Source organism: Sminthopsis crassicaudata, chromosome 3 (assembly GCF_048593235.1).
Source record: "Sminthopsis crassicaudata isolate SCR6 chromosome 3, ASM4859323v1, whole genome shotgun sequence".
In the NCBI taxonomy this organism is placed as follows: Eukaryota; Metazoa; Chordata; class Mammalia; order Dasyuromorphia; family Dasyuridae; genus Sminthopsis; species Sminthopsis crassicaudata.
The window spans coordinates 636,343,088-636,355,653 of NC_133619.1; the positions used below are offsets into that span (position 1 = coordinate 636,343,088).

At 54.9% G+C, this 12,566-nt stretch overlaps 1 protein-coding gene across 1 annotated transcript in view; it reads right to left on the minus strand.

The window, feature by feature from the left end:
- The window catches only part of SAMD11 (sterile alpha motif domain containing 11), a 43,552-nt gene that overhangs the window by 6,755 nt on the left and 24,231 nt on the right, over positions 1 to 12,566 (minus strand). Inside the window, 2 exon segments of the mRNA XM_074306651.1 lie at positions 140 to 232; positions 8,235 to 8,359. Coding sequence (XP_074162752.1) covers positions 140 to 232; positions 8,235 to 8,359 — 218 coding nt within the window.

Below are 12,566 nucleotides of genomic sequence, written 5' to 3' on the forward strand. Positions count from 1 at the left end.
TCGCGGGGGCAGCCCCGGGGTTTCCCTAGGAGCCACATCCGGCTCTCCCAGCTTGGCAGGGGCAGCCCCGGCCTGGGGCAGGGCTGCCCACCGGGCACCTCCCCGCACACTGACACCGCCCCCGGAGGCTGGCCCTTACCCTTGGGGGACTCAGTCCTGGGCTTCTTCTCAGTGGGGCGGTCACCGCCGCCGCTGCTGGGGGAGCAGCCCCGCCTTTTACCTAAAAGGTCATCTGGGGGAGGGGAGGGGAGGAGAAAGAGAACAGCGGGGGGCAGTCAGCTCGGGGAGCCCCCAGCACTGGCCAAGCCCCACGAGCCGGTCGGCGGGGGCCGAGGTCGGGCGGCCAGAACCACCCCCAACGGAGGCCACAGCCGCCCCGCCCCCTCCCCTACTCGGCGTACTGAGTTTCATGGTCAGTGCAGCCGCCCCCGGGCCCTCGGGGCTTCCGACGGGACGCGCCTTTCATGTGCTAAGCCAAGCCGGCAGAACGCCTCCCGCAGCCTCGTCGACCTCCGCGCCCCCTCTGCCCTGTCCTCCTAGAAATCTGGGGTTCTCTGCCCCCTTATTATTCCTGAATCTCCCTCCTTTGTCCCCGAAATCCCTTCCTTTCTCGTCTCTCCCAATCTCCTCTTTCGGGCTCCCCCCGCGTCCCTGACTCTGTCCCCTCCTCAGGGCTCCCAAATCTCTTCCCCACGGCGTCTCTCCGGGTCCTGCCTCCCCGCCTCTCCCGCGGTCAGCCAGCCCACTCCTCTCAGTCCCACTCCCCCCCCTCTCTCAGTATTTCCCTTCTGGACTTTCTGCCCATCGGGATCTCTGTTCCCACTTGACTCTGGATCACTCTCAGCCTAGTTCCCTCGGTTTCATTTCATTTGTTCTTTTTTCTAAACACTGTTTGTTTCTCTTTCTTCTTTCTCTGTTTCTCTGCCTGTTTCTCTCCCTCTCTCTCTCCCTCTCTCTTCCCCTCTCTGTTTCTCTCCCTCTCTCTTCCCCCCTCTGTTTCTGTCTCTTTCTCCTCTATTTCTCTCCCTCCTTTCTCTCCCTGTCTCTTCCCCTCTCGGTTTCTCTCCCTCTCCCTCCTTCCCTCCCTCTCCCTTCTCCCTTCTGTTTCTCCGTCTCTATTTCTCCTTTATTTCTCTCCCTCTCTCTTCCCCCTTCTGTTTCTCCGTCTCTATTTCTCCTTTATTTCTCTTCCTTTCCCTCCTTCCCTCCCTCTCCCTTCTCCCTTCTGTTTCTCCGTCTCTATTTCTCTCCCTTTCCCTCCTTCCCTCCCTCTCTCTTCCCCCTTCTGTTTCTCCGTCTCTATTTCTCCTTTATTTCTCTCCCTTTCCCTCCTTCCCTCCCTCTCCCTTCTCCCTTCTGTTTCTCCGTCTCTATTTCTCTCCCTTTCCCTCCTTCCCTCCCTCTCCCTTCTCCCTTCTGTTTCTCCGTCTCTATTTCTCCTTTATTTCTCTCCCTTTCCCTCCTTCCCTCCCTCTCTCTTCCCCCTTCTGTTTCTCCGTCTTTATTTCTCTCCCTCTCCCTCCTTCTTTCTCTCCCTGTCTCTTCCCCCCGGTTTCTCTATTTCTGTTTCTCTCCCTCTCCCTCCTAGCCTATCTCTCTCTTCCCCCACTCTGTTTCTCTATTTCTCGGTCTCTGTTTCTCTCCCTCTCTCTCTCCCTCTCTAAGAGCCTCCCCCCCCCTTCCGAGTCTCTCCCTCTCTTCCTCCCTCCCCTTCAATCTTCTCCCCAGAGAGTGTCCGGAAACGCCCGGAAACGCCGGAGCCAAGGCTGCATTAGAGCAGCCCCCCCTCGGAGCCCAAGCCCGAGGCCGTCACAACCACAGCGTCCCCGATGATCCAGAATCAATATCCGCCCGTAACTAGCGGGAACAGGGCTGATGGACGGACCCGGGGAGGGGAGGGGCGGGGAGGGGGCGGGAATCCGGAGGCGAGGGCCGGAGCTAGGACGAGTGCCGGGACTTGGGGACCGGAGAAAGGAGGACATCGTCATGGGGAGCGTCCGACCCTCCTCATCCATCGAGAGCTCGTTAAAGATGCTCCCAGGAAACGAAAGTCTGCGATTGACAGCCTGGAGATGCCGCTGGCCGGCGGCTCGGCCCCGGGCCCCCCCACAGCCAGCTTGGGGATCCCCCGAGCTGGCCCGCGGGGCTGACCTTCCCCTCCCCCCTTCGCTTCGCCCTACATTGTCGAATCCACCTGTGAGTCCCCCACGAAGCAGGAAACCCGCCCGGAACCAGACAGCGGCTCCCCTCCCGCCTCCCCTTCCCTGCCTCGGGCCAGAGTGGCCTGAGTCAGCACGCTTCTAGATTAATGAGGATGCAGTAGTTCAGGAGTCCAGGGAGTCACTCGGCTCAGTCTTCCCCTCAGTAAAATGGGCCCGAGGCTCCACTTCAGCGGAGATTAGACTCCCAGCAGCCGAAGCTCCCAGCTTAGCAGAATGCTTTGAGGGGAGACCAGAGACCTGCGTTCTCTCTAGAATCTGGAAGGGCTGATGGAGCTCTAAAGGGCCGCATGGGGCAGTGGGTAGCCCACCTGGAGTCACCAAGACTTCCTAAGTCCACACCTGACCTCAGACACTAACAGGTTATACGACCCTGGGCAGCTCTGCCTCAGTTTCCTCATCCATAAGATGAGCTGGAGAAGGAAATGGCAGACCCCTCCTGTATCTCTGCCAAGAAAACCCCAGATGGGGTCGGGAAATGGAAGAACCGAGGGGGGCGGGCGCCTTACTCCCCCCCCCCCTCAGTCACCCCCAAACAGCGGCACCAGGAAACAGCTTCCAAGAGTTTCTCTGCTAACCATACCTAGGGTTTTAAGGCCCACGCCCTGATTAGAAGTCAAATGCGGGGTGCCACTGATTATTCCTAGCCCGGTTCCACAGTGGATGAGAACCCCAGACATGCACCCCCGGGGCCCCCCTTTCTCCCTCCCGCCCATCCGCCAGGGGTGCTGTGCAGGAGGGGCCCCGCCACCCCCGCACCACAGAGGGAGCAGGAGATTTAGCCCCGAGAGTTCGGGCGCCGCTTGGGCCCGCAGCCCCGCCGTCATCCCGTGAGCCTGCCGGAGAGGGCCTGAATGAACGCCCCCCGCCCCCCCAACTCATTAAAGGTTCCGGTTTCTCTGGCGGAAGACGCTTCGCCGCCGCCCCCCCCCCCCAATCCTTTTTCTTATTCCCTTAATCCGTCATCTTTATCAGGCCGGGAAGCGCCGGGCGCCCCGATCAATCTCCGCATTAGGGCTGACAGAATGGTGCTAATAACTTATCGATCTCCGCCCGTCAGGCCGCGCCGCCCGGGGCGCGGGGGGGGGGGGGGGGGGGGAGGGCCGGCAGCGGCAGCGGGGCCCCGCGGCCCCGAGCCACCCCGGCACAGGGCCTGTGAGAGAGACAGAGATGGCCAGAGATCGAGAGAGACAGGGGGACAGAGACAGGGAGAGAAACAGAGACAGGGAGATAAAAGAGACTGTGTGTGTGACAGAGTGAAACAGACAGAGACACAGGGAGAGAAATGTGGGCGGGGGGAGGGAGAGAGACAGGGAGACACAGGGAGAGAGACAAGAGACAGGGAGACAGAGACAGGGAGATACAGGGAGATAAAAGAGACTGTGTGTGTGTAACAGAGTGAAACAGACAGAGACACAGGGAGAGAAATGTGGGCGGAGGGAGGGAGAGAGACAGGGAGACACAGGGAGAGAGAAAGACAGGGAAACACAGAGAGATAAAAGAGACAGAGTGTGTGTGACAGAGTGAAACAGAGACAGAGACATAGGGAGAGAAATGTGGGTGGAGGGAAGGAGGGAGACACAGGGAGATAAAAGAGACAGTGTGAGACAATGAAACAGAGGGAGGGAGGGAGATAGAGACAGGGGAAGGAGGAGGGGACACAGAAACAGAGAGATAGATGGAAAGGAGGGAAGAAGACAGAAACGAAGAGAAACAGAGACAGAGACAAAGAGAATGAGAGACACAGAGAAAGATAGAGGGAGGAGGAAGGGAGACAGAGATAGAAACACAGAGACAGAGACAAGGAGAAATGTGGGAGGGAAGGACATAGAGAGAGAGGGGAGGGGGAGAGGGAGAGGGAGAGGACCCAGGCAGAGACAGAGAGAGAGAGAGTGAAACAAAGAGCAGAAGGGGGGGGGGGGGGGAAGCAAAGATTTTGAGATCAGAAACAGGAAATGATAGACACAGGAAGACAGAGGCACAAGCAGAGGCAGACATGGGAGGGCTGGGGAATGAGGTGACTGAAAGTTGTAACTGTGCTGGACACTCGAGGCCCTGCTGGGCCTTCCCTTTATCCCCTTGAGGTCCCCCCCCCCCCCGTAGGCTGTGTTCAGTCAGCCTCAGAGATGAAGCCACATGGCAGGTGTCCCTTGGCTCCTTGCCCCAGCCTACCTCCGGGCCTTTGCTCAGGCTAGGCCCTATACTTGGGACGCCCTCTCCCTTCATCATTTCGGGGTGATTTCTGCCCTCTCTTTAATCCCATCTCCAAAACAGCTCCCCCCAAGAAGGGAAAGAGGAAGGAAAGGAACATTTAGGAAGTGCTTACTACGCGCTTTGATCCCCACAGCACTGCTGTGAAGTAGTTGTCATCGTCTCCATTTTACAATTGAGGCATTTGGATCCTAGGGTGGGTGTGGGGAAGGCTGAGAGGGGCTGGGGTAGGGAGGCTGAGGCAGAAAGTAAAGGCGGATCCAAGTCCCTCATCCACCCTTCCCCCTCCCCAAACCCCCCTCCCCTCTGCCGCCAGGACATAAATATAGCCAAACCCAGAGACCTCCCAGGCCCAAACACACCTCTCTCAGAGCTAAAAATCTCTTGAGGGGGAGGGGAGGAGAGGAAGGGATCGACTTTCTATAAATCACCTGGCTCGTAGGCAAATCTGCTGTCTTGACACTGAGAACCACAGCCTTCCCCACCCTCCCCAGCCTTCACAGAGATCCCTTGCCATCTTTGCTCCTGAGAAAGGAAGACTGGGGAGGGGGGCATTGGACCGGGGTTCAGTGGGAAAACCCTGGTGTTCTGGGAGGCAGGAGGATAGACAGAGGCTGAAGCTAGCCTGGGTGGGAGGCAGGAATCCAGCTTGGGACTCTGAACCTGGAGAACAATACTCACTCAGACCTTTGGGGGTCAAAGAGGGCAGAGTTCTTTCCCAGGGAGCAAGAGCAGAGGGACCAGCTTAGGACAGCATTAGAAAAAGAGCAAGATCTGGGAAGGGCTTGAGAATCCTCCGAGCGGGCCCTGGCCATAGCCCAGAGATAGGAGGAGGAACCTGTTTTCCCTTCAGACCAGTTACACCAGGGCTTAATAACTGCTTCTGTGTCCCTTCCCTTTTCAGCAAGGGCCTATCTTAGCTCTTTAGTTGTTTGGGGAAGGGGAGCCAGGAAGAGAGAAGGCAGGTGTTTGGACACCTGCATGAGGGAGGTGGGGCAGAACACCCCTGGCTAGGCTGGTGCTGGCAACAAGTGCCATGGGAGGTCAGCCAGGGAATAACCGTTGGGAGCCGACTGGCCACCGCCCCTCCCCCAAAGGGTTCCAGCTTAATCAGGCAAAATCACAGCGACTCCTCGAGTCCACAAGGAATCAGGGGATAGGGTGGTTCGGATCCCAGATCTGCTTCTAGAAACTTGGTGGGATTTTATCTCATCTGATTTCAGTCTCATCTTCTCTAACATGGGAGGGTTAGACAAAATATAACATCCTACACTCTTCATTGGGACAGTTTCTTTTCTAAGGACTCTTCCAAGTCTACCATTCTCTGTTTTGCATTCTCACATTTTCTATGTTGAGGTTTCTCCCAGCTCTGACTGAGGATTCTAAGATTCCTTCTAGCTCTGATCTCCTCCTCTACCTTCTGAGCCCTTGTTCTCTCCAGTTAGGGCATTCTTTCCTTCAGATCCCCTCCGATTCTAAATTCTAAGAATCCTAAAGCGTCCACCACAGAAGGAGAGCAAATGTTGCCTCCTGGCTCTGCAAAGTCAAAGCCACAAGCATTATTCTGACAGGAGACGTGTTACAGTCAGCAACCAGGGCTGACATCCCCGCTGCCCTGGGACTCACTCTCTAAAGTCAGTGACTAGAATCTCAATGTCTCTGCTAGCGGTTAGTATTCCCCACTCTCTGTTTCTGATTAATGTCCCTGGGTCAGTGTTGATGACCCCTAGTTAGTGTTTCCCATCAGCATCCTGGTCACTGACCTCTAGTTACTGTCAGTCATTGTCCTCTCATCAGTCCCATGATTTCAGTTCCCAAGTTACTGCCCCATAATCAATTCCTTGGTCACTGTGCCCCCAGTCACCATCTCTCAGGCAATTCCTTAGTCAGTTCTCTGGTCAGTGTCTCAGATCAGTTTTCTGGACACAGTATCTCTAGTCAGTTTCCTGGTCAGTATCCCCTGGCCAGTTCCTTGGTCACTGCCTCTAGTCAGTTTCTTGATCAGTATCTTTTAGTCAGTTTCTTGATTAATGTCTCTAATCAACTTCCTGGTCAGTATCTCCTGGTCATTGTCTCTAGTCAGTTTCCTGGTTAGTGTATCTAGTTAATTTCCTAGTCAGTATCCCCTGGTCAGTTCCCTGGTCACTATCCCCTAGTCAGTTCCATGCTCACTGTCTCTAGTTGGTCCCCTGGTCAGTATCCCCTGGTCATTGTCTCTAGTCAGTTTCCTGGTTAGTGTCTAGTTAGTTTCCTAGTCAGTATCCCCTGGCCAGTTCTCTGGTCACTATGCCCTAGTCAGTTCCATGGTCACTGTCTTTTGTCAGTCCCCTGGCCAGTTTCCCTGCCTGCTTCAGGTCTTCACCTTGGCCCTACTCTGCCTCTTCTTTCTCCCAGGACTGAGGATTCAGGGCTGGCTTGTGTGTGATTAAGAGATCTTGAAGAGTGAGGGGGGGCCCCAGCTGGCACACAGAACATCTCGATCATTACCTCGGCTCACGCCGGCTCGCAGCCGATCGATAGGGCAATTAGATTTTATCAGCAGCCTGCTTGGCCTCCCTCCTGCCGTCACAGCCCCAGAATTGCTCCCTCCCTCCCCCGTCTCTTCTCTCTCCCCCATCTCACCCCGGCACCAAGACAGAGGCTTTCCCAGCTACAGAGACTGAGGCAGAGAGGGATGCAGAAACAGAGAAACAATCACGGAAAGATTGACAGTATCTGAGATACAGAGATCAGTAGAGAGAGACAAAAAAAGACCCAGAGAAAGAGGGAAGATAGTTCCCAAAGTACAGAGAGGGGTTATGACAGGGTAGGAGGAATCAAAAGGAATAGAGACAGAGCAGCTCAGGCTGAGAAAGCCCCCAGACCCATTAGCTGTTCTCAGGGAAGAACCCTCTGCCCCAACTTGCTCTCCTAGTCAAGAGTCACCTTGGAATCCCTCTTTCTCCCCTGCCGTGCAACCAGTCAGTTATGATCAAGACACTTTTACTTCTCTCTAATTCCCTCTAAAGAGCTGCCAGCTCATCTCTCCTCATTTCTTCTGTGTCTAAGCACCTGTCATTCACCAGGCTCCTCAGAAATGAGGGGTTCCCTTCTCTACCCTCCTCCTGACCCCTTCCAGGGACCCCAAAGGGACAGCTCATCTGTCTCTGTGGTTCTTCTCCCCCAGACTTTCCATTCCCTGAAACTTCTATCCTCGCAATCCCAAGGTAGCAAAGGCAGGGGGAGCTGCTAACAGTGCCCACATTATCCCTCATAACCTCATCTTCCTCTCCTGCTCCCCTAGTTTCCCTAGAGGAGAGGGCTTTTCCATCTCCTCTATTTCCCAAATTTCCCTATACTTTGCTCCAAGGAAAGTGCTTTTCTGAGACTTGAGGCCCCTCACAGGTCCCTCCTCTGGGGAGGACACGGGGCTAAAGGGAAATATGGGGATACACTCGTGTACACTTGAGTGGGCATCTCTGTGTGAGGCTAGGTGATTGGGTGATCCAGCACTCATGGCTCTCCATATATTTCTATGTATCTGTGGGGGTTAGCAGGTGTTGGACAATTTAGCCTGTTCCTTGTTTGTGTGTGTGTGTAAGTGTGCATGTGTCCCTCGGAGTTCCTAGCCTTATAAGTTTTTGCCGCCTTCTGGGCAGGCTGAGGCTTGCAGCCTGAATGAATGTGATGGCAGATCCCAGAGGCAGTCCCGGAGGACAGCACCCTCCCCAGTTTCCCCTGCCTCGGTCAGAGCTCAGGGAGCAGACGCGTCCCCCCACCTCCACTCTGATCTACTCCCCGAACCTTTGGGTGCCGGCCCCTCACCTGCCGGGCCCAGGCCGATCTCCACGCTGCTTCTCTGGAATTCACAGCGGCTTTGGCGCTCAGGCATAACGAGGTGGCGGCTCTGGTGCAAATTGGAGATGATGGTAGAGAGGTCGCTGTCACGGCTGTGCAGGGGAGAAGAGGGTGAGAAGAAATCAGCTCCCTGGCTGGCTGCAGACAGTGTGAGCCTGTGAGGTGTGAGTGTGTGTGAGTGTGTGAGAGTGTGTGTGTGTGTGTGTGTGTGTGTGAGAGAGAGAGTGAAAGTGTATCCACAAGGGGAGAATATACAAGTGTGTATATATATATTTATATACATATATGTTTGTGTATGTGAGTGTGACTATGTGTGTGTATGTGTGAGTGTGTGTGATGTATCTACAAGGGGAGAAAACACAAATGTGTGTGTGTGTGTGTGTGTGTGTGTGTACATACACACATATGTGTGGGGGAGGAGTGTGAGAGAGACAGGGACAGAGAAGAAGACAGAGACAGAGGCTGTGTAGACACAGTGGAGAAGAACATTCCTTCCCCTGACTTCTACGAGGGCTGGGAGAGTGGGAGGATGGGATTAAGAAAGAATGGGAGATGGGGATAGGAGCAGACACCTGCATGGCCCAGGAAGGCTCGGGGCCCCGAACCCAAAGGAGAAAGCTGCTTTCTAGTGTTTCCATCCTGGAAAACTCCCACGCCATTCAGCCAGCCAGGCCTGAACCTCAAGAGGCAGCCTCAAGGCCAAGCACACAGTAGGTGCTCAGGTAATGGTTGTGGAAAGGATACACAGCTAAAAACCAGAAGACCCGGGTTCTAACCGAGCTCTGGCCCCACCTGCCAAGGGGACTAAGGCAAATCATCCCAAACCTGCATGGCAGGAAATAGGTCCCTCGCCCCAGAGCTTCCAGAGTCAGAGCTAAAAGGACAATGGGCATTTCCAGGGTTTCAATGTTGAAATGTCACACTCACACACAGGGACAAGCAGTTACACACTAGGTACACAGAGAACCCCAAAGACATCAATAAACACAGTCACAAACTCAGAGACTGAGTCACACACGTCATCTGTTCATCAACACACACACATTACACAAACCTGCAGGCCCACACTCACAATGTGTCCAAAAGCCACTGACCCCAGAGGTTTGGGTGCAGGGACCTCGTACAGACCTTCTACTTCCACCATTTTGACTCTTTGAGAAACACACACACACACTCACAGCCTGCATATGTACATGGCTACTTCTGGGCCTGGAAGGCGTCATTCACCTGAAATGACAGGTGTCACTCACTAAAGCTCTCCATTCCAACCCTGTCCTTGCCTGAGAACCACTCCCAGGCCGGCCTAGTTACTGATAACCAAGACCCGGACCCTTCTGGTCCTTGCTTTATTTCCTCAGGGTTAGTCAGCCTGCGTGCCTGGTTACTGCTGTCAGAGAGCCCGAGCTCCTGCGGAAATCCAGTGGGGGTGAGGGGAAAGAGAGACACACAGACAGAGACATAGAGATAGTCAGAGACAGAGTCAGAGAGATACAAAGATAGAGACACTGTGAGAGAGAGACAGAGATAAAGAAAGTAGAGAAAGACAGACTCTGAGAGAGATAGAGATAGTCAGAGAGAGACAGAGACACAGAGAGAATCAGAGACAGAGACACAGTCAGAGAGAGAGATACAGAGAGGCAGAGAGACAGAGATACAAAAAGTAGAGAAAGATAGAGTCTGAGAGAGATAGAGATAGTCAGAGAGAGACAGAGACACAGAGAGAGTCAGAGAGACACACACACGGAGTCAGAGAGAGAGATACAGAGAGGCAGAGAGAGAGACAGAGACAGAGAGACACAGAGAGAGTCCCAAGATACAGAGAGAGTCAGAGAGACACACACACGGAGTCAGAGAGAGAGATACAGAGAGGCAGAGAGAGAGACAGAGACAGAGAGACACAGAGAGAGTCCCAAGATACAGAGAGAGTCAGAGAGACACACACACGGAGTCAGAGAGAGAGATACAGAGAGGCAGAGAGAGAGACAGAGACAGAGAGACACAGAGAGAGTCCCAAGATACAGAGAGAGTCAGAGAGACACACACACGGAGTCAGAGAGAAGCAGAAACAAGCGCAGAGGGAGAGGATGTATGTATGTGGTCAATGCCCTCAGCTTTTCCCTCACTCACATATTAACACCTTCAGCCGGACAGACGCAGGAACAGAAACACACTTGGCCCCCCAGGACCCCTTTCCTTGTTGGTTTCCACACCGCCTCCCCTCTCCCCCCCCCTTGGCAGCCCACCTCACTGAGGAAGGAAGCACCCCATCCCTGGCAGGCGCCGCCGGCTCCCATCCGCCACAGAATGACCGGGAGTCCCAATTCTAACTTCATTAAATATTCCTTGAGCTTCAGCCCCCCCTTCCCTAAGCCAGGCCTCTCCCTGTAATCAGATCAGTTTCCACCTGAGCCTCTGGCCCCCCCTCTGAGTGCTGGGGTGCCCCCATCGGCCAGGAACCCTGAGGGTCAGTCCCGTGGGTGCGACCCCCCCTTATTTCCCGGCCTGTCTCTCTGGGCTCCCCCCCTGCAGCAGGGCTCTGACCTCTCCCTCCAGGGAGTCCTTCCCCCCTCCTGGGACCATGAGCCTCACCTCCTCCGTGACCCCCAGGGCCACACAGGCTCCCAGGCTCCTGGGACAGCGGACCCCTTCCCCCAGGTGGGCCGGCCTGATCCCCTCTGAGCTGCCCTTCCCGGCATTATGCAAATAGCCTGAATTGTGAGCAGTTTATCGGATTAATTGGAAGTGATTAGCAGTTGCTTTAATCAGGCAGGCTCATCAATGAGGGACAGACAGGATGAGACAGAGAATTGCTGGTCTCAGCACTGGGGGACAACAGATGGGGAGCAAAGGGGGGCAAAGCACCCAGTGCCAGCCCCCCCCACTGCGCCTCCCTCGGGACATCTCTCTGCCCCCCCCACTGCCAAAGGCAGGAAAGGGAGCTTGAGTGCCACAAAGGACCCAAGTTGGGGAGGTGGGGAACTCCGAACTCTGACTGGGTCACACTCTCTGAGCCTCAGGTTTCCTCATCCGTAAAATGGGGCTAAGAGGACTGTAGTGAAAAGATCAGGGGATTGTTACTGAGCTGAATTCCCAACATGACATATTCCTGGGGTTCGGGGCACCTCTCTAGGCCACTATCTGGCAGAATGAGCATCCACCTGCACAGGAGAAGAACTTTCCTCCTGTGAGAGTTCCCCCGACTTTGGTTCCTCCGAATCCAGGGCAACGCTGGCCCATAGCCAGCCCTTGGATTAACTGACAGAAAATGCCAACTAATATTCTTTTTCAAAGTTTCTCACTTCTGTGGGCCCCAGCCACTGCCAATGCCTACCCCGAGGCCAGGGCCTCAGTACCTTGGACCTCCCCACTGGTCTCCCCCTCTTCAACCTGTGCCCCACAAATGTGACCACGTCGTCCCCCTGGAGGAAGCCCCTGGCTGCTCATTCTGTCCGTCCAGGCCCGGCCCGTCTGTCTCCAGCCCACCTTGCCAGCGGTATCTCACCCTGCTCCACTATGGAGTCTGCGCCCTCTCCTGCCGCCATGGTCCCACGCTAGGCGCCTCCGCTCTGCTGGCACAGCTGTCTGCCTCCCTCCCTCCCCCCTTGCCTGTCTTTGCTTCCTACGGGAGCCCTGTCCCTGGCACTTCTGGGCCCAGCCCACGGGGGTCCGACTGAGTACTTAGGCCCCACATTTGGAGCTGGAAGGGGTTTTGGGGGCCATCCAACCCAGTCCCCTCATTTTAAAGATGGGGAAACTGAGGAACACAGAAGGGAAGCAATATACATTGCTTCGGGGTCCTGAAGGTAGTAAGGGGCAGAGATGAGATTCAAATCCAGCTCATAGGATAATAAAAATTAAGATTCAGTGAGGAGAGGAGGGGTCGGAGGGAGGGAGAGAATTTGGAACTCAAAATTTGGGGGGAAATTTTAAAATGAATTGTCAAAAGAAAATCTATTTAGAGCTAGGAGGAACTTCACCTCCTCCTTTACAGGTGAGGAAACTGAGGCACAGAAAGGGATGTTTTGCTGCAAATACAGCATTCTCTTTAGGACCCCATTAGTTCTGCCCTCCAGTGTTCCCCTCTTTCTGTCCCCCATCCTCTCCCTGGACTGTGCCCTTCTCCTGCAGTTTCTCAGCTCCTCTGGGTTTCTCTCCCAGGCTCCAGAGGGAGCTTGCTGGTGGTTAAAGAAAATGTGTCCTGCACTTCCTAGCTGTGTGATCCTGGGCCAGTCACTTAACCCCAATTGTCTCAGAAAAGAAAAGAAAAGAAAAGAAAAATGTTCTGGTACCCAGGATGAT